The 21,205-nt window shown below is 43.1% G+C and overlaps 1 protein-coding gene across 1 annotated transcript in view; it reads left to right on the top strand.

Moving 5' to 3' along the window:
- Nucleotides 1-20,615, top strand: part of LOC124720310 (actin-binding Rho-activating protein-like) — a 235,507-nt gene extending 214,892 nt beyond the window's left edge. Inside the window, exons 4-5 of the mRNA XM_047245617.1 lie at nt 11,806-11,898; nt 20,261-20,615. Coding sequence (XP_047101573.1) covers nt 11,806-11,898; nt 20,261-20,344 — 177 coding nt within the window. The 3' untranslated portion in view covers nt 20,345-20,615. The remainder of the gene's footprint in view (nt 1-11,805; nt 11,899-20,260) is intronic.
- The last annotated feature ends 590 nt before the right edge of the window (nt 20,616-21,205 follow it).

Here is a 21,205-nt window from a genome sequence, read left to right as displayed (position 1 = left end):
TGAGAGCAACGTACCTGGATGGAATCATACAGCTATCATGATGGATTTTGAAGCTGCAGTCATCCAATCAGTAACACATTTGTTTCCTGATGCAAGTATTAATGGCTGCAACTACCATTTCAATCAGTGCTTGTGGAGGCAAGTGCAAAATTGCGGCCTTGTTGCTGCCTACAAGGAAAACGAAGAAATTCGTTTTCACATAAGATTGTGTTCCGCTCTGGCTCACATTCCACTGGACATGTTAGATAGTGGGTGGCTGTGGGTTCAGGAGAGCACGCCAGATAATGAAAAACTGCAGGATTTTTACGACTCTTTTGTTGAACAATGGCTGGATAGTGACGACATGCCAAGGGATGTATGGAACTGCGCAGGAAGGCGTCACCGAACCAACAATGTTACAGAAGGATGGAATCGGAGGATAAATACATTAATTGCTCATCAAAATTTTTACTCCTTAGTAAAAATTCTCAGAGAGGACACAGAATAGACACAGTAATTAAAACTTCCGGGCTAAGAGGCCGTGGTCCAATAGTAGAAATACTTCTCCCTGACGTTTCGTTGCCAGCTGCGGGCAACATCATCTGAGGTGAGTCGTAGGGAGAAGTATTTCTACTATTGGACCACGGCCTCTTAGCCCGGAAGTTTTAATTACTGAAGACGCCGGCCGTGAAAGCCTACACGCTATGAACAGAATAGACTATCATGGGCACCAGTTTGACCGACTAGTTTTAAATCTAGTTGGGAAAAGAAGAAAGTAGTCTGCAATTAAGACAGATGAGATAGTTTCTAAGGCCCTTACAAGACTCAAAGTTGACGGCAATGTAAAATCATTTCTTACTTGCGTGGCCTATGCACAGAAATTACAATGAAAAGGAAATGGCTGAAGCTACAGCAATACTTGTAAATATTGAAAAGGGATTCAGTTCACGCCGATCACCCTATTGTAGAAATTGTAAATAAATAATCATCCTATAAATATTGTGAATAAATATAATGGGGGACGAAGAGAGACTACCTCCTCGTGGTGTTCCCTGGACACGACAAAAAGTCGTCTAAATGTCTTTTGCAAATTGTAAAAGATTCACTAATGAAGTATGAAAAGTCATAGCTTTTGTAACAGTCACAATCAGCATTTCTGTGTAGAGAATTTTAGAAACAATGTCTCTTTGAGTGGACGATGAATACAGCTTCTTTCAATACATAAATTGCATTCCTTAATGCTAATTGCCAGCAGGACTCACATTAGACCTCAGTACACTTCCCTGCGTGGTACGGGAAAATTGAGGTTTATTTCGAAATAATTAAAGAAAAAAGTTTCTACTGAGAACCAAATTCTTTAGTTGGCTCCTCTTAATATATGGTAAAAGGTTGCCACTCCTATCGTACCAAATTTTGGGTGAGGGGTTGAAAGAAAGAAAACATTTTCCGTTTCTACAGTTTCTGTAAAATGCATCGTTAAGTATGAGGTCGAGCGAAAATTATGCCCTTTGTAAGATTAATCAGCACAAAAATTCCAATGAAAAAGGTCTTTCGCGTAACTGTGCAGCGACTAATGGTTGACATGATATCGTGGGGGCTAAATGAGCTCAGATTTCTAATTTGACTAAGGCTACTCTTCCTTGCCCAAAAAAAAAAAAACTTCTGAAATAATGTAGCCTGGCTGCTCTGGGGGAGTGTAGAACGTCCCTGGGCAGCTGCCCGGGCCGGCACAAGCCGGGCGCTCAGCCACACACACACACACACACCGAGCGGCAGCAGGTGGTGGGGCAGGGTTTGCGACGCACCCTCAGCACCCCGGATTTCTCACAACTGCCGCCACATCCCAGTTTCTCACAAGCGTCGCTTCTCACAGGTGTCTACAACTCATTCTTTTCATGCTGGAGAGCCTTAGATACTGGATTAATGCTTCGTCACATTCATATACTCTTAGCCACAAATACACAGTTCATAGAGTTGTTCTTGTGAGTGAAGCGCACCGCAAACAATGTCCACTCTGTTCTCGCATTTCAAACTTCGACAACGTCACTGAAAGCCATTTATATTGCACAGTTCCACCACCCAAAACCAATACCAGCAAAGTTCATTCGCATAAAAGCACAGTTCGTGTCGGCCACAAGAAAGTAATGTTAGCGGCACTTCCACAGTCCGGTTTATTTGCCCTTAAAGTTCGCTGGCGATGGCATTACATACCGCAGTGGTAAAGAGAATTAACAATCTGATAGTTCGGAATCACTGTCCATACAATTACGTATGCTTTTCACGAAACGCAGTACTATTTTTCCCGCGCAAGCTTCACAGACACGCCATCCACCATCCCCTCTACTACACAACAACCTTTCGACTCTCGATATCACTATCGCTGTCCCCTATCTATAGATGTTACGTATATCGTTATCGTAAATTACATAAACCTTTATAAATGTTATTGACTGCATTTTTCACAATTAATAATATTCCAAAAGAGAACTTTACAAACTTTACCACAGGTACAAAGCAAGAAACATATTTATCCATTCGCAAACGAAATAATCACGATTACATCTTTACATTTAAAAACCACAGTAGAATGTTACATAATCACTATTAGAAATGCCCATATGAACAAAATAAAAAGAATAGAAATCTAAAGAAAATCACGAAAAAAAATGTTACATGCGTAATTAGCAATGCCTTCACAATTTACATTTGAATAACTTGAAATTAAATAAGTATACCTATGGCTGCACCATAAACGCGCTCTAACATAGATTATTAAATACATAAACATATTAAATAAACATATATCAAATGAATAGCAAGAAAAAGTAGGCCGGTACCCTAATGTCTCTGTCCTTTCTAAAAGACAGTAATTAACTGACCAATTTGTTCACGAATAGTATATATCGGATATAAACAAAGACATAGATGAATAAATATATTTATAAGCATGCTGCTACCGCTTTTTCGTGTAACTGTGGAGTACTTATGGCCTGACACTATCGATAGTAATCGGCCACTTTCACCTCCAGTAACTCATCCACTATTCACGTTAATTGCCTGTAATTTATACTAATTTAGGTTTACACTAATAGCTTTCTAAAGACACGTCGTTCGAGAAAATCGGATGAACCGTTAAGATTGTGGAAATTCGTTGCTGGGTGTTACTTGTACAATTTACAGTCAGATACTAAACTTTAAACTAATCAAGATATTGAAAATCTGATTACACCATCAGAATCGTCGTGCAAATAATAGTAGTGTGCATGTTTCTTTCTGAGGTATCATGATTCATCTGGATACTATTAATTTCTGTACGAACTGTGAAATGTCTCGCTTCTGTCTCGGGTTCATCGGCCGACGTTCGTCTAATGATTTTACTGACGTTTCGCCAGCACGAGTGGCTGACATTGTCAAAGCTTCAGCCTCCATTTCCGGTGGTGATCTGGAGCCGAGCTCGCGGCCGCAGACTATATGTACCTGGCGCGCCAACGTCCGAGGGCTTCTCCGCGGTCATTTCCGGTGCGGTTCTCCTCTTGCTACCAGCGACGGTCGTTCGCTGCAGTACGGGAAGCCAGGATCCGTTTACCTCAAGGCTTTCCTCTTTCTTGTTCAAACTGTTCGCGTGTTTTTGTGTTTCTACAGCTTCTCTGAACAAGCGCCTGCGATAGTGCTTCTCTATAGCCAGAACTTCCGTGTCGGCGAATTTTATTACGTGGTCGGTCTCATTCAGTGCGTGCTCTGCCACGGCCGATTTCTCCACCTGCCCCATCCTGCAATGTCGCTTATGCTCTTTGATCCTGGTGTTAATGGATCGTCCAGTCATTCCGACATAAACCTTTCCGCATGTGCATGGTAAGCGGTATATTCCCGACATTGCAAGTGGGTCCCTTTTCTCCTTCGCCGATCTAAGACATTCTTTGGTCTATCTTCTCTGTTTGAAAATCGTCTTTACGCCATGTTTGCGCAATATACGGCCGATTCTGTCCGTTACTCTGGGAATGTAAGGCAGAAAGGCCGTACCCGACATTTCTTTTTCTGATTCCTTACTTCGCCGATTGTTTGGCTCTGTTACACTTCTAATACAGGGTGAAAAGTATTTAAACTGACAAACTCTGTGAGGTTGTAGGGGACATCAAAACAAATATTTTTCCCTAATCTCATTTTTTCCTACGAGGATTATTTAAACCGGTGGAGGCCGTATGACGCTCTTCAGTTGTCAGAGATCGTATTACGATCTTCAGTTGTTAGAGGGCGTATTACGCTCTTCAGTTGTAGGCAACTGCTGTCCACCAGTGTAGCAGTGCATTGTCTCTGTTTACTAATGGAGCGATACACCTGGAGTGAGTACAATGGTATGGTTGGTGCGTACTATGTAGCCCACCACAACGGAGGTGCTGCACAGCCAGTTTATCAACAACAATATCCTAATCGCCGTATCTCGCATCATACGACCTTTGCTGCTGTGTACCAACGTCTGCGTGAGACCGGGTCATTTAGCAGATTACCTGGACAGGGACGCCGTCGCGCGGTAAGAACGCTGCAATTTGAGGAAGCTGTCTTGCAGCATGTGGAGCGGGATTCTTCAATCAGCACTCGTGCAATTGCACGTAACATGGGGACGAATCAGACGAATATAAGAACAGTCCTTCGAGAGCAATTGTTACGTCCATTTTACTTACAGCGTGTCCACACCCTGGAACCAATTGATTATCCACCCAGAGCACAGTTTTCGCAGTGGTACCTGGAACAGTGTGAAATTCGTCCTACATTTCCATCCTCTGTGTTGTTTACCGATGAAGCAAAGTTCGGGTGTGATGGAGTCTTCAACATGCACAATTCGCATGTTTGAAGCCACAGTTACTAGCGCTCATCAAGTGCGGTTCTTCGTTGATGTGTGGGTCGGTGTTGTTGGGGACTGTTTAATTGGGCCGTATCTGCTATCTAGGCCATTAAATGGCAGGCACTATTACAATTTTCTCGCCAGAGCATTGCCAGAATTGCTGGAAGACGTCCCGCACCCTACAAGACAACGCATCTGGTTCCAACATGACGGGGCGCCGGCACATTTCAGTCGTCGTGTGCGTCGATTCCTGGAACGACGGTTCCCAGAAATGTGGATTGGCAGAGGTGGTCCTGTACCATGGCCTGCTCGATCCCCAGATATGTCCCCTCTGGACTTTTGTGTGGGGAGAGATGCGCAACCTTGTTTACGCAACTCCTGTTGCATCAGAAGAGGGTCTGGTTGCCCGGATAGTAGCAGCAGCAGGACCAATTCAGGATACTCCTGGGGTTTTTGCCCGTGTCAGGCAGAACATGATCCGCCGGTGTAACCTTTGTTTACATGTCAATGGAGGCATTTTGGAAAATCTGCTGTAATTGAAATTGGGTTATGTTAGTTTAAATACTCCTCATAGGAAAAAATGACATTAGGGAAAAATGTTTTGATGTCCCCTACAACCTCCCAGAGTTTGTCGGTTTAAATACTTTTCACCCTGTATTAGTTAGTTTCGATGTGGTGTCCTTATTCACAAAGGTTCCCCTTCCAGAATCTCTACAACTTATCGAAAGAAGTTTTGACAAAGAGATTTCAGCTTTATTCAAACATGTTCTGACCTCTACATACCTCTTATTTAACAACGAATTTTTTGAACAGACGGACGGAGTCGCCATGGGTAATCCCTTATCCCCTCTGGTGGCCAGTTTATTCATGGAGCACTTCGAGCCGAAGGCGCTTGAATCTGCTGACTTGAACCCCACGGTGTTCTGGAGGTATGGTGATGATACCTTTATAGTTTCGCCCCATGGTGAAGATAACTTGCAAGACTTCTTAAGACATCTGGACTCCCTCCACGATCAAATAAAGTTCACAATGGAAATTGAAAAGAGGGATGCCTTCCTTTCTCGGACATTCTGGTTCGGCGCAGAGTGGATGGCACTTTGGGACATGTTTATCGGAAGCCGACGCACACCGATTTGTATTTACGTGCAAATAGCTGCCACCATCCTGCCCAGCCGACGAGTGTTCTCCGAAATTTGAACCAGTCTCCCGTGACTTTAGTCACCTTAGCGCGTGATGTAACCGAAGTAGCAAAGGAGCATTTCCGTGCAGGTGCTTCGCGAGTGAAACGCGGTTTCTCAGCATCCTGGTGATGCCCTCGCGGCGGTCAAACAAACTTGGCATCATTCGTGCTACCCTTCTTTGTATTCTAGTATTTCAATGTCCCCTGTACGTCCGCACGAATGGTCTGTAAACAACCCCTTTTGTACACTGACTGCATCTTACCAGTGTGCCACCGAGGAATCACTGTCTGCCAACTGCTTAACTTACAACTGAGCTTGTGGGATATATCCACGTCATGTCCTTCCAAATTGTTGCACACAGCTATTTTGTATGAGCTGACTGTAGCAAATGTGACTCGTTAACACCGCAGTCATTGGGTACTACGTCGTTTACGTTTCCAAAGACCCACAGCTATATACTGCCTATCTTTGCACCATTCTTAAATTTCATCAGGATTTGCCTGGCCTTTTTTTACAGCTTATTTCAAACAGTAATTCATGACGGAGAACTACGTCATCTGCAAAAAATCTGAGCTTATTTTTCATATTGTATGTAAAAAAAAAAACAACCTGTCAATCCAGTGAGTAACTTCGCTTGACACTTCACACGACTGACGACCGTAGTTTCGACAGTAAATAGTGCTGGTGGTGTTGTGTTGAAGCTCAAAACATATGGACTATCATACAATAACGGGACTGGCAACTAACGTGCTATACATCGCACTTGTTTATGTTGAGGCTCAAAAGGTACTTCCTGCACGTACTGTCGTTCCCTGCAGGTCTTCCTGTATTTCGCTACAATTTTCTAGCATTGCAACCCCTCTCTATACGACAGCATCATGAGCGGAAAGAGCCGCCCGGTGTGGCCGTGCGGTTCTAGGCGCTTCAGTCTGGAACCGCGTGACCGCTACGGTCACAGGGACGAATTCTGCCTCGGGCATGGATGTGTTTGATGTCCTTAGGTTAGTTAGGTTTAAGTAGTTCTAAGTTCTAGGGGACTGATGACCACATATGTTAAGTCCAATAGTGCTCAGAGCCATTTGAATATATATATATATATATATATATATATATATATATATATATATGGTGTTACAAAAAGGTACGGCCAAACTTTCAGGAAACATTCCTCACACACATATAAAGAAAAGATGTTATGTGGACATGTGTCCGGAAACGCTTAATTTCCATGTTAGAGCTCATTTTAGTTTCGTCCACCTACGCTCAATGCAGCACGTTATCACGATTTCATACCGGATATTCTACCCGTGCTGCTAGAACATGTGCCTTTACAAGTACGACACAACATGTGGTTCATGCACGACGGAGCTCCTGCACATTTCAGTCGAAGTGTTCGTACGCTTCTCAACAACAGATTCGGTGACCGATGGATTGGTAGAGGCGGACCAATTCCGTGGCCTCCACGCTCTCCTGACCTCAACCCTCTTGACTTTCATTTATGGGGCATTTGAAAGCTCTTGTCTACGCAACCCCGGTACCAAATGTAGAGACTCTTCGTGATCGTATTGTGGACGGCTGTGATACAATAGGCCATTCTCCAGGGCTGCATCAGCGCATCGGGGATTCCATGCGACGGAGGGTGGATGCATGTATCCTAGCTAACGGAGGACGTTTTGAACATTTCCTGTAACAAAGTGTTTGAAGTCACGCTGGTACGTTCTGTTGCTGTGAGTTTCCATTCCATGATTAAGTTGATTTGAAGAGAAGTAATAAAATGAGCTGTAACATGGAAAGTAAGCGTTTGCGGACACATGTCCACATAACATATTTTCTTTCTTTGTGTGTGAGGAATGTTTCCCGAAAGTTTGGCCGTACCTTTTTGTAACACCCTGTATATATACGCTAGAAAATTGTAGCGAAATGCAACGCGCACACACACACACACGCACACACACACACACACACACACACACACACACACACACACACACACAAACACTGTGTGATCAAAAGTATCCGGACAACCGGACAACCCTGAAAACATACGTTTTTCGTATTAGGTGCATTGTGCTGCCACCTTCTGCCAGGTACTCCATATTAAAATGGTTCAAATGGCTCTGAGCACTATGGGACTCAACTTCTGAGGTCATTAGTCCCCTAGAACTTAGAACTAGTTAAACCTAATTAACCTAAGGACATCACACAAATCCATGCCCGAGGCAGGATTCGTCTGGCTGTTCCAGACTGCAGCGCCTAGAACCGCACGGCCACTTCGACCGGCTACTCTATACAAACGACCTCAGTGTCCATTAGACATAGTGAGAGAGGAGAAGGGGGCGTTGCACAGACCTCTCAGACAGCGAACGTGGTCAGGTGATTGGGTGTCGTTTGCGTCATACGTCTGTACGCGACATTTCCACACTCCTAAACATTCCTAGGTCCACCGTTTCCGATGTGATAGTGAACAGGAAATGTGAAGGTCCACGTGCAGCACAAAAGAGTACAGGTCGAGCTCCTCTGTTCACTGACAGCGACCGCCGACGGTCGTAGTGTGTAATGGCCAGACATCTATCCACACCATTACACCGAAATTCCATACTGCATCAGGATCCACTGCAAGTACTATGACAGTTCTGTGGGAGGTGAGAATACTTGGATCTCATGGTCGAGCGGCTGCTCATAAGCCACACATCACGCCGGTAAATGCCAAACGACGCCTCGCTCGGTGTAAGGAGCGTAAACATTAGACGACTGATCAGTGGAAAAACGTTGTGTGGAGTGACGAATGATGATACAGAGTGTGGCGATCCGATGGCAGGGTGTGGGTATGGCGAAGGCCCGGTGAAAGTCATCTGCCAGCGTGTAGTGCCAACAGTAAAATTCGGAGGCTGTGGTGTTATGTTGCGGTCGTGTTTTTCATGGAGGGGGCTTGCACCGCTTGTTGTTTTGCGTGGCGCTATCACAGCACAGGCCCACATTGATGTTTTAAGCACCTTCTTCCTTCCCACTGTTGAAGAGCAATTCGGGGGTGTATCTTTCAGCAAGATTGAACACTTGTTCATAACGCACGTCCTGTGGCGGAGTGGTTACAAGACAATAACACCCCTGTAATGGGATGTTTTGGAGCGCCGACTTCGTGCCAGGCCTCACCGACCGACATCGATACCTCCCCTCAGGTGTGTGTGTGTGCACAGGTTGTTAGGCGTATAAGTGCTGATGGTGTTATTGACGACTAAGGACAGTGTACTCAATAACATTAACTCAGTGTTTACTTCATTTGCAGATTAGTTATTGTACCTATCATGAGGACTGCGTTTTAGGCTGGGTGGTACCTCCAACTACACTACTTGCCATTAAAATTGCTGCACCAAGAAGAAATGCAGATGATAAACGAGTATTCATTAGACAAATATATTATACTAGAACTGACATGTGATTACATTTTCACGCAATTTTGGTGCATCGATCCTGAGAAATCAATACCCATAACAACCAACTCTGGCCGTAATAAGGGCCTTGATACGCCTGGGGATTGAGTCAAACAGAGCTTGGATGGTGTGTACAGGTACAGCTGCCCGTGCAGCTTCAACACGATACCACAGTTCTTCAAGAGTAGTGACAGGCCTATTGTGACGAGCCAGTTGCTCAGACACCATTGACCAGACATTTTCAGTTGGTGAGAGATCTGGAGAATGGGCCGGCCAGGGCAGCAGTCGAACATTTTCTGTATCCAGAAAGGCCCGTACAGGACCTGCAACACGCAGTCGTGCATTATCCTGCTGAAATGTAGGGTTTCGCAGGGATCGAATGAAGGGTAGAGCCACGGGTCGTGACACATCTGAAATGTTACGTCCACTGTTAAAACTGCCGTCATTGCGAACAAGAGGTGACCGAGACGTGTAACCAATGGCACCCCATAACATCACGCCGAGAGATACGCCAGTATGGCGAAGACGAATACACGCTTCGAGTGTGCGTTCACCGCGATGTCGCCAAACACGGATGCGAGCATCACGATGCTGTAAACAGAACCTGGATTCATCCGAAAAAATGACGTTTTGCCATTCGTGCACCCAGGTTCGTCGTCGAGTACACCATCGCAAGCGCTCCCGTCTGTGTTGCAGCGTCATGGGTAACCGCAGCCGTGGTCTCAGAGCTGACAGTCCGTGCTGCTCCAAACGTATTCGAACTGTTCGTGCACATGGTTGTCGTCTTGAAAGCGTCCCCATCTGTTGACTCAGAGAACCAGACGTGGCTGCACGATCCGTTACATCTACGCGGATAAGATGCCTGTCATCTCGACTGCTAGTGATACGAGGCAGTTGGGATCCAGCACGGCGTTCCGTATTACCGTCCTGAAGCCACCGATTCCATATTCAGCTAACATTGTATCTCGAGCAACGGTAGCAGCAATGTCGCGATACGATAAACCGCAATCGCTATAGTCTACAATCCGAACTTTATCAAAGTCGGAAACGTGATGGTACGCATTTCTGCTCCTTACACGAGGCATCACAACAACGTTTCAGCAGGCAACGCCGGTCAACTGCTGTTTGTGTATGAGAAATCGGTTGGAAACTTTCCTCATTTCACCACATTGTAGGTGTCACCACCAGCACCAACCTTGTGTGAATGCTCTGAAAAGCTAATCATTTACATATCACAGCATCTCCTTCCTGCCGGTTAAATTTCACGTCTGTAGCACGTCATTTTCGTGGTGTAGCAATTTTAATGGCCAGTAGTGTATATATGGTACAAGTAGGCCATTAATGTTTATTTTCCTCTGGGCAGGAGGTCAGGCACTGAAGTGTGGAAGCGTGGACGAAAAATGAGTACTCTATACTGACAGGCAGAGCCCACTTCCTGGTGTAGTTACAGTGATGCACAAAACATTTGGCAGTAAATTACAACGTATTTTCTGCAAGACTGTGAGACATACTGACACAACACTAACACACTGAATTTGTTACATATTAAGGTGCTATAGATAACAATACGTAAACCTGTGCCACAACCCCTAATATTTAGTGAAAAGTAATGGTCCTAGAGTGACGTGACAGAAGTCGTACTATTGCTCCTAATAGCCTGTCGTTACTCTTTTACTCAGGATAGTGGGCCGGAGTGGCCGTGCGGTTCTAGGCGCTACAGTCTGGAGCCGAGCGACAGCTACGGTCGCAGGTTCGAATCCTACCTCTGGCATGGACGTCTGTGATGTCCTTAGGTTAGTTAAGTTTAATTAGTTCTGAGTTCTAGGTGACTAATGACCTCAGCAGTTGAGTCCCATAGTGCTGAGAGTCGTTTCAGGATAGTGCAGTAACTCGATGTGACAAGTCCTCTGCAGAGGTATTGAGGCACGCTGCCTCTATAGGTGTCCAATGTGTTGCCAGTGCATTATTTTGAGCACGAACTTACCTCTCAATTGTGTCCCATATACGTTCGATGAGATTCATGTCGGGCGATCTGGGTAGCCAAATCTTTGGCTCAAATTATCCGGAATGTTCTTCAAAGTAATCACGAACAACTGTGGCCCGCTGACGTGGTCATCCATCAACATTACATCATTCTTCGGGAACATGACGTCCATGAATGGCTGCAAATGGTCTCGCTTACGCTGTGCAGTATCGCATAGCTTTCGCACCTCGACTGGTCAGTATTCCTCTGCTAACTGATTTCAGTCGATTTTCTGTCCCGCGGCTTATCTGACGTCTAAGGTTCACATCCTTGAGTGGTATGCCTGTAATGTGCTGGGTGGCCCACGAGTTGTTCAGTGATCTGACTGATGACGGACGGATTTCTCGCTTGCAGATCTACACCTACATCTCCAACAAGGTGGTCGGGCTGCTGCTGAGGGCGCGGAAGCAGAAACTGGTCGACTTTGAAGGCGAGACGCTGTTTCAGGTGAGCCACACGTTTTTCTTATTGCTTTATTTCTTCATCCTGGCGAGATTGTGAGCATTACGCCCTCTCTTACGTCTAGCACTCTACACTCTTTATACTATGTTCACATAACGACACGTGGTTCTACGACAGTATTTCCCACTCTGCACCAGTTACTTTCTTAAAAATTTTATCCGTTATGGACGGGACGTCGTGGACGCTAAAATAATGTTGAAGTGTACTGAACCACCTCACACGTAGCAGAATCGCTGGAATTGAATTGGGATGGAGCAGGCCTTCATCGTGAGAACCGCTGTTATTCAATCTGTATATTGAGCAAGCAGTGCAGGAAACAAAAGAAAATTTTGGAGTAGGTATTAAAACCCGTGGAGAAGAAATAAAAACTTTGAGGTTCGCCGATGACATTGTAATTCTGTCAGAGACAGCAAAGGAATTGGAAGAGCAGTTGAATGGAATCGACAGTGTCTTGAAAGGAGGATATAAGATAAACATCAACAAAAGCAAAACGAGGATAATGGAATGTAGTCAAATTAAGTCGGGTGATGCTGAGGGAATTAGATTAGGAAATGAGACACTTAAAGTAGTAAAGGAGTTTTGCTATTTAGGGAGTAAAATCACTGATAATGGTCGAAGTAGAGAGGATATAAAATGTAGACTGGCAATGGCAAGGAAATCGTTTCTGAAGAAGAGAAATTTGTTAACATCGAGTATAGATTTAAGTGTCAGGAAGTCGTTTCTGAAAGTATTTGTATGGAGTGTAGCCATGTATGGATGTGAAACATGGACGATAACTAGTTTGGACAAGAAGAGAATAGAAGCTTTCGAAATGTGGTGCTACAGAAGAATGCTGAAGATTAGATGGGTAGATCACATAAGTAATGAAGAAATACTGAATAAGATTGGAGAGAAGAGACGTTTGTGGTACAACTTGACTCGAAGAAGGAATTGGTTGGTAGGACATGTTCTGAGGCATCAAGCGATCACCAGTTTAGTATTGGACGGCAGCGTGGAGGGTAAAAGTCATAGAGGGAGACCAGGAGATGAATACACTAAGCAGATTCAGAAGGGTGTAGGTTGCGGTAGGTACTGGGAGATGAAGAAGCTTGCACAGGATAGAGTAGCATGGAGAGCTGCATCAAACCAGTCTCAGGACTGAAGACCACAACGAGAACAACAACAAAATTAAAAATATTTAAAATCTGTGGTCATTCCCTTGAAACTGTCTCTTCTTACCATGTGCTTCAATATCAGCCGCCCTGTCGGTAAAGTGAAAATAAAATACACTAAAGAACCAAAGAAACTGGTACACCTGCCTAATATCGTATAGGACCCCCACGAGCACGGAGAAGTGGCAACATGACGTGGCATGGACTCGATTATTGTCTGAAGTAGTGCTGAAGGGAACTGACACCATGAATCCTGCAAGTCTGTCCTTAAATCCGCAAGAGTACGGAGGGGTGGGGATCACTTCTGAATAGCATGTTGCAAGGCATCCCAGATATGCTCCATAATGTTTATGTCTGGGAGTATAGTGGACAGCGGAAGTGTTTAAACTCGAGAGAGTGTTCCTGAAGCCACTCTGTAGCAATTCTGGACGTGTGCGCTGTCGCATAGTCCTGCTGGAAGTGCCCAAGGCTGTCGGAATGCACAATGGACGTGAATGGATGCAGGTGATCAGACAGGATTCTAGCGTACGTATCACCGGTCAGAGTAGTCTCTAAACGTATCAGGAGACCCATATCACTCCAACTGCACACGCCCCACGCCATCACAGAGCCCCCATCAGCTTGAACAGCCCCCTGCTGACATACAGCGTCCATGCATTCATGGGGTTGTCTCTGTATCCATACACGTTCGTCCACTCGATACAATCTGAAAGGAGACTCGTCCGACCAGGCAACTTGTGTCCAGTCATCAGCAGTCCAATTTTGGTTTTCACAGGGTGAGGCGAGCTGTAAAGCTTTGTGTCATGCAGTCATCAAGGGTACACGAGTGGGACTTTGGCTCTAAAAGCCCACATTGATGATATTTCGGCGGATGGCTCGCGTGCTGACACTTGTTGATGTCCCAGCATTGAAATCTGCACCAATTTGCGGAGCGGTTGCACTTCAAAAGTCGAGCAGCTTCCCATAAAGAGATACGTTTTTTGCCCTCAGTGCTCAGCCACTCTCTGGGCAGTAGAAAGAGCGACACATCTGGACAGTGGATGGCTGGAAGCGAGTGATTTGTGCTGACGAGGCGCGATAAACTCTGCTGCACTCAGATGGAAAGATTTGCGTTTGGCAGATGGGTGGAGAACGTTACCTGCCACCATGTGTAGTGCCAATTTTGAAGTATGGAGGAGGTGATGTTACAGTGTGGCTGTCCTTTTAGTTATTAGCGTGTGATCCCATAATCGCAGTAACAAAACGCTAAATGCGGAAAGATATGAATATTTACTGGAGAGCCAAAGAAAGTGGCACACCCACCTAATATCGTGTAGGGCCCCCGCAAACACGCAGGAGTGGTGCAACAAGACGTGGCATGGAGTCCACTAATGTCTGAAGTAGTGCTGGAGGGAACTATGAATCCTGCAGGGCTGTCCATAAATTCGTAAGAGTATGAGGGGTTGGAGATGCCGTATGAACAGCACGTTGCAAGGCGTCCCAGATATGCTCAATAATGTGCATGTCTGAGGAATCTGTTGGTCGGTGGAAGTGTTTAAACTCTGGAATAGTGTCCCTGGAGCCAGTTTGCAGCAATCATAGACGTATGGGGTGTCGCCTTGTCCTGCTGGAATTGCCCAAGTCCGTCGGAATGCACACTGGAACTGAATGGATGCAGGTGACCAGGCAGGATGCTCTCGTACGTTATTGACCTAAAATATTGTTAATTAAATCATACAGAATTTCGTTTTATTTACGAAATGGCTGTTACTGCTAGTTAACATGTTGTCATGGTCTTCAGTTCGAAGACTCGTTTGTTGCAGCTCTCTGTGCTGCTCTGTCCTCTGCAAGTCTCTTCATCTCCGAAAAGCGGCTGCAGTCTAGATCCTCCTGAATCTGCTTACTACTGCATTCATCTCTTGGTTTCTCTCTACAGTTTTTACCTACCACACTTGCCTCCAGTACTAGTCATCCCTTGAAGTCTCAAGATGTGTCCTGTCAACCTATAGTTAGTTGCCACAAATTCCTCTTCTCCCCAGTTCCATAATCCATGATTTTCTTTTGTTGATGTTCATCTTATATCATCCTTTCAAGACACTGTCAAATCTGTTCAATTGCTCTTCCAGATCCTTTGCTGTCTCTGACAGAATACAATATCATCGACAAAGATCAAAGTTTTTATTTCTTCTCTCTGAACTTTAATTCCTTCTCCAAATTTTTTTAAATTTTTTTTTTACTACCTTCTCAATGTACAGTTTGAATAACTTCAAAGATATACTACTGCCCGTCCTCACTCCCTTCTCAATCACTGTTCCCTTTCATGCCTCTCGACTCTTTTAACTGCCATGTGGTTATTTTACAAGTTGTAAATAGCCTTTCGCTCCCTGTACTTCACCTCTGATACCTTCATAATTTAAAAGAGTGTATTCCAGTGAACAGAGTAAAGCTTCCTCTAAGTCTCGAAATCCTATAAAAGCAGGTTTGCCTTTCCTTAACCTATCTTGTATCAGATTTCGGCTTCTGCCAGTTTTTCCATTCTTTTATGAAGAATTCGTTTCAGAATTTTGCAACCATGCAGTGTGAATTACTATTAACATTTCCTTTTAAAGAAGTTGAATAATTTCAAATGCATTTGTAATGGAGGTAAATTAAAGCTTTACTTACTATTCTCAATAATATACAGGGTGTTTATAAATGATTATTAGGGTTTTAACGCTTTATTATACTCATTATATTAAACTTACAGTTATAAATGATATGTCAAATGAAAGAGCAACTCAGTTTTACCAATAATCTTATAAATGTTCATTTTCAACACCGTTTGTCACACGGCACACATCACGTCTATAGCCGAGTTCTTCCCAAACGTTGATAAGTGTGTCTTCAGTGATTGCAGAAACAGCTGCTTCAATCCAGTTTCTTAATTCAGGCAGGTCTGCTGGTAGTGGAGGCATGTGCACACGATCCCTGATGAAGCCCCAAAGGAAAAAATCGCATGGCGTTAGGTGAGGTGAACGTGGAGGCCATGTAAAACAAGCCCTTGCGGCCTATCCAGCACTCGGATACAGTGTAGTTCAACCAATCGCGTACTTTGCTATGCCAATAAGGTGGCGCACTATCTTCCTGGAAAATGAAGTTCCCTGGCTCATGTTCTTCCAACTGAGGGAAGAGCCATTGCTCTAGTGTATCAAGATAAGAAGTGCCAGTTACAGTAGGTCCACCAAAAAAGAAAGGCCCATAAACTTTCCGCCGGGATACGGCACAGAAAACAGTCACTTTAGGGGACTCTCGTTGCATTTGTACCAACTCGTGAGGATTTTCTGAGCACCAGATGCGCACATTGTGAGTGTTAACATGTCCACTAAGGTGAAAGGTCGATTCATCACTGAAGACAACATGATCCAGAAAGTCTTCATCGTCATGAAACAACATTTCGTTTGAGAAGTTGGCGCGTAATCCATGGTCTGCCGGCTTTAGAGCCTGTAGTAACTGGAAACGATAAGGACGTAGTTGAACGCGTTTTCTTACAACTTTCCACTCATCATGGGAACTTGTAATTCACGACTAGCCTTCCGGACTGATTTCTTTGGGCTATGAGTGAACTTGCTCAACAGTCTCTTCACTAACTCTTGGTCATTCTGTGTTCTTCCTTTTACAAAGGCAGCCGGTAGCTTCAAATCGATGATACCCTCTACGAATGTTATCGCTTGGAGGATCACAACCGAACTTCAGCTGGAACGCATGGAACGCACGTTGGACAGTAACTACAGACTCGGTCTTTGCAAACTCCAAAACACAAAACGCTAGTCGCCATCTTGTCTAGTACCGCTGTCTAGCGGTTTGCGGCGGAAACATTGCGCGCTGTGCATGCGCACTGGTGTCAAACACAACTGTTTGAATTGCTCTTTCATCTGACATATCATTTATAACTGTACGTTTAATGTAATAAGTATTATAATGCATTAAAACCCCAATTTCATTTACAAACACTCTGCTTTATTAAAATTTTTATGATTTTGCATGCTGTGAAGAGGTTTAAAAATATATTCGCTGCAAATTTGAGAACTGGTTTCTGCGTCGTCCTATTGTACATACATACGGGCATGAAGTGTTAAGACCCTCACGGTACTAGTTGACCAATGCTGCTTGCCTGATACAGTACTATATATGTAGCTGTACCCTTCCTTATTCCTCTGAAACTGGAACTAATAGGCAAATTAATTCTTTACTTTCCCAGAGATTGGAGCGTTCTGTACTGTGAAATATTTTCGAAATTTTTAGAATATTGTGAAGTAAAAATGTCTTTTAATGAAGATATTGTGAAAGTGAGAGAAGCTGCAGATGAAATCAGTCGATTCATTACACAGTGAAATGTCGAAGGTGAGGTTGAAAGATGTGTGCTCCCCCTTGTTCAATCTTGTGATGTCTATTTGTATAGGCAGATGAGAAATCCAATAAAGCATACACAAAACTGAAAAAAGAGAAACAAATACCTGTGAACACTGTACAAAAATACAGTCAATAGAGCATCATCAGCTATCGTCATCAGTTTATAAAGAAAGAGATGGTTTTCATAAATGTCAACAGAGTATGTTTTCCAACAGACCTTTTTAAGAAAAGTTGTTCATGTAAAGAATGGTCCATTTTTCTGAGTTATACAGTGTTTAGTAATATACTTTGTTTGGAGTCTTTTAGTGGTTTTAGGTTCTGTCAATTTTTTCTTGTTATTGCTCCCTTGCATTGTGTCATACTAGAACTTTGTTTTGTAATGATGTTATAAATTAATTGCAAATGCGTGCTGTGGCTACTGAGCCATTGTGTACTATAAAATTGTGTTATATACGTAATGTACAGTGGCATCACTAACACAAAAAAGATGCGTCACCTGGTCCCAGTTTATCCTGTTTTTTGCAGTCATAAATTGTCACACAGAACCACCAGTTTGGTTTACATTTTGTTTCTTTGTGTGAATATTGTATTATGAGTGGTCTATGATTTTACAATTTTTAGGATTTTGTACGTCAGTAAGTATAAACGGAACCCTTGGCCTTCTTTCTGTCTGTCCGTCCAGTAGTTCAAAACCCTTTTTTCTCAGGAATGGGTACTCATAACAAGTTGAAATTTATGTCACATATTAAGGTCTATGGTCTCCTGGCGATGTAAAAAAGTGAAGCAGCTTTGTCAATTCAATCAAAAGATCCGGCCACTCATTAAAACCGATACCGTACCTCCTCCTGACGTATCACCTTGAAATTTGGCAGTAACAAAGGTTTCACAGTAGAAGTAAAAAAAGAAATCCAAAAATCGTTAATTTATAATTATATCAAACCAAAAATAAAGATTTCCTTTGTCATTTGTTATCTGACTTTTAACTTAAATTTAAAACCTTGTCGAAAATGTTGGAATACTTCAGATCGATATCTTGCCAGTATTAGTATCGATAACAGCGAAAAGCCGTCGAGATGGTCGATTCTTGGAATGAATGAACTGTATATGTACGTAATTAAGTTCACAGAGTACGCGAGTCTAATGGGACCTGGCCAATTTTTCGTTCCTGCCCCTCTTTCTCTTCCCTGGTTTGCTTTCCTCCGTGATGCTAATTGTATCATATATGGTTTATGTACTGTTATTATGCACTTGTTTTTATTGTGTGTATTTAGGTTCAGGGTCAGGTTTCAGTTCAAACTTGTGTATTATTTTATTTTAATTATCAAGTTGTTCATTTTTTAAGTGGTTTCAAACAGCATCACTCTACCAACTCAGTCTGTAAGTTAAATTCCTATCAGCTAAGTTTTGTAATGCCGCTAATTGTATCTTGCATGTTTCATGCACTATTGTGTACACTCTTCTCTTTATAAAGTTTTTAGTTCTTATTTATGTCTTTACACTTGTTATCCACTTTCTGGTTTCACTATCACATTGTTACGTTATTTATGCACGCACAGCATAACATCCAGCTCTGTATACACATGCCACATGGTGATATTACACACACACACACACACACACACACACACACACACACACACAAACACACACACATACAGATATATATATACTCTCCGCTGACATTCCTGGAAACTTCTATTTCTTCAGAGAGCCTGGAAGTGTACCAGGCATATCAGATCATTTCATTATAAATTGATGACAACAGCTGATGATGCTCTATTTGTTGATTGATAGTACTTCTATACAGTTTCACGAGAATCTGTTTCTCTATTATTTGCAACTAGATAATTTCACTTTTGTATATACTTTATTTGATTTGTCATCTGTCTATAAAAAAAGTCATTACAAGATTAAACAAGGGGAATACACATATTTTAACCTCGCCTTTGACATTTTACTCCATAATGGAACACGACTGATTTCATCTGCAGCTTCTCATACTTTCACAATATCTTCATTAAGAGACGTTTTTACTTCCTAGTATTTTAAAAATTCCAATAATATTCCATAGTATAGAATGCTCCAATCTTTTTAAAAGTAAAGAATGAACTGGCACGCTAATTCCAGTTTCAGAGGAATAAGGAAAGGTACCACTATGTACATAATGCTGTATTGGTCGGCTACTCCCATGAGGGTCTTGACACGTCATGATCTTCTGCCAACATGTATGTCTTTATGCTTGTTATGCACTTTTTGGTTTCAGTATCGCATTGTTAAGCTATTTCTGTGGGTACAGTGTAACATCCATATTTGAATACTAATGCCACCTGGTGATATATTTATATAAACTTGTTATGATCTTCTGATGACTTTACCTGACGTTAAGTGATGGCATTATCACAAAACAGTTGGCAGCTCAGTCTGTCGCCTAAATCGTTTGTACAGAGTAAGAACAGGAGGGTGCCTGTAACACTGACTTGGGGAACCCCAGACATCACTCTTGTTTCGCAAGATGACTCCCCATCAGTAACTAGGAACTGTGACCTTTCTAGCAGGAAACTATAAATCTAGACACACAACTGAGACGATACTCCATGTATACACAATTACACGAGAAGCCACTTATGATGAATCATGTCAAAAGCCGTCTGGATATCTTAAATACTGAGCCAATGTGAGATACTCATTACTTTGTATTTCACAATAACGATATTTTCCACATTCATGTTGCGTATTTGAGTCAGAAGATTTATCTCTTTGAGGTATTTCATTATGTTCAGTCACAGTATGTGCTCCAAAATCTTAAGTTTCTTTTTTTTAATTTGCAGAGGAGGGATGACGATGTGCCAATAGTGTTGCTGATGCCCCTGGAGCAGGTGCGAGAACACTTCCGCAAGCAGGACGGCGAGTAGGCAGCAGAGGCTCTGAGCAAACATGGCCACCCGCGACTTTCCAGTGGGCGCAGTGTTACTGCTGACACCACCACCCGTCGATGCCGTGCCACAATAAGGCGGCCATCTTGATCCGAGAAGATTTTGTAAAATGTCCCCCTCCACTTGATAGACCTGGGCACTATGGCCACAAAAAAATTGCAGGGACAGTGTGAGCCAGCACAAACCACATACTGGGGAAACACTTTGCAGCAGAAGGCTGTATGTAACTTGTCTAGCATGAGATTCTCTGTATACTTGTATATATATATATATATATATATATATATATATATATATAGAGAGAGAGAGAGAGAGAGAGAGAGAGAGAGAGAGAATCTCATGCTAGAAAAGTGACATACAGCCTTCTGCTGCAAAGTGTTTCCCCAGTATGTGGTTTGTGCTGGCTCATATATATATTCTCCTCTTCCCTACCATTTCCAGGGTTTTGCAGATTTTGTTTCACTATGTAACTGTGTGGATGGATGCTCTATCAGGTGCCAGTCACCTAGATCACCAAAGGAAGTTGTGGGTAGTGAAACTCTGAATGGTGTGAACTTCATTCTGTTTGTTATACTGATTTAAATGTTTGTGTATCAGATTGGCTGAGGTGGAAGTTGGAGACCACCTCAGCTTTTACCTAAATGAGCGTATATATATACAGGGTCATCAAACAGTCAGTATAAATTTGAAAACTGAATAAATCACGGAATAATGTAGGTAGAGAGGTACAAATTCACACACGTGCTTGGAATGACATGGGGTTTTATTAGAACCAAAAAAATACAAAAGTTCAAAAAATGTCTTACAGATGGCGCTTCATCTGATCAGAATAGCAATAAT

Source organism: Schistocerca piceifrons, chromosome 11 (assembly GCF_021461385.2).
Source record: "Schistocerca piceifrons isolate TAMUIC-IGC-003096 chromosome 11, iqSchPice1.1, whole genome shotgun sequence".
Lineage (NCBI taxonomy): Eukaryota > Metazoa > Arthropoda > Insecta > Orthoptera > Acrididae > Schistocerca > Schistocerca piceifrons.
The sequence above is the reverse complement of the archived record's forward strand: the minus strand, read 5'-3'. Positions and strand labels throughout refer to the sequence as shown.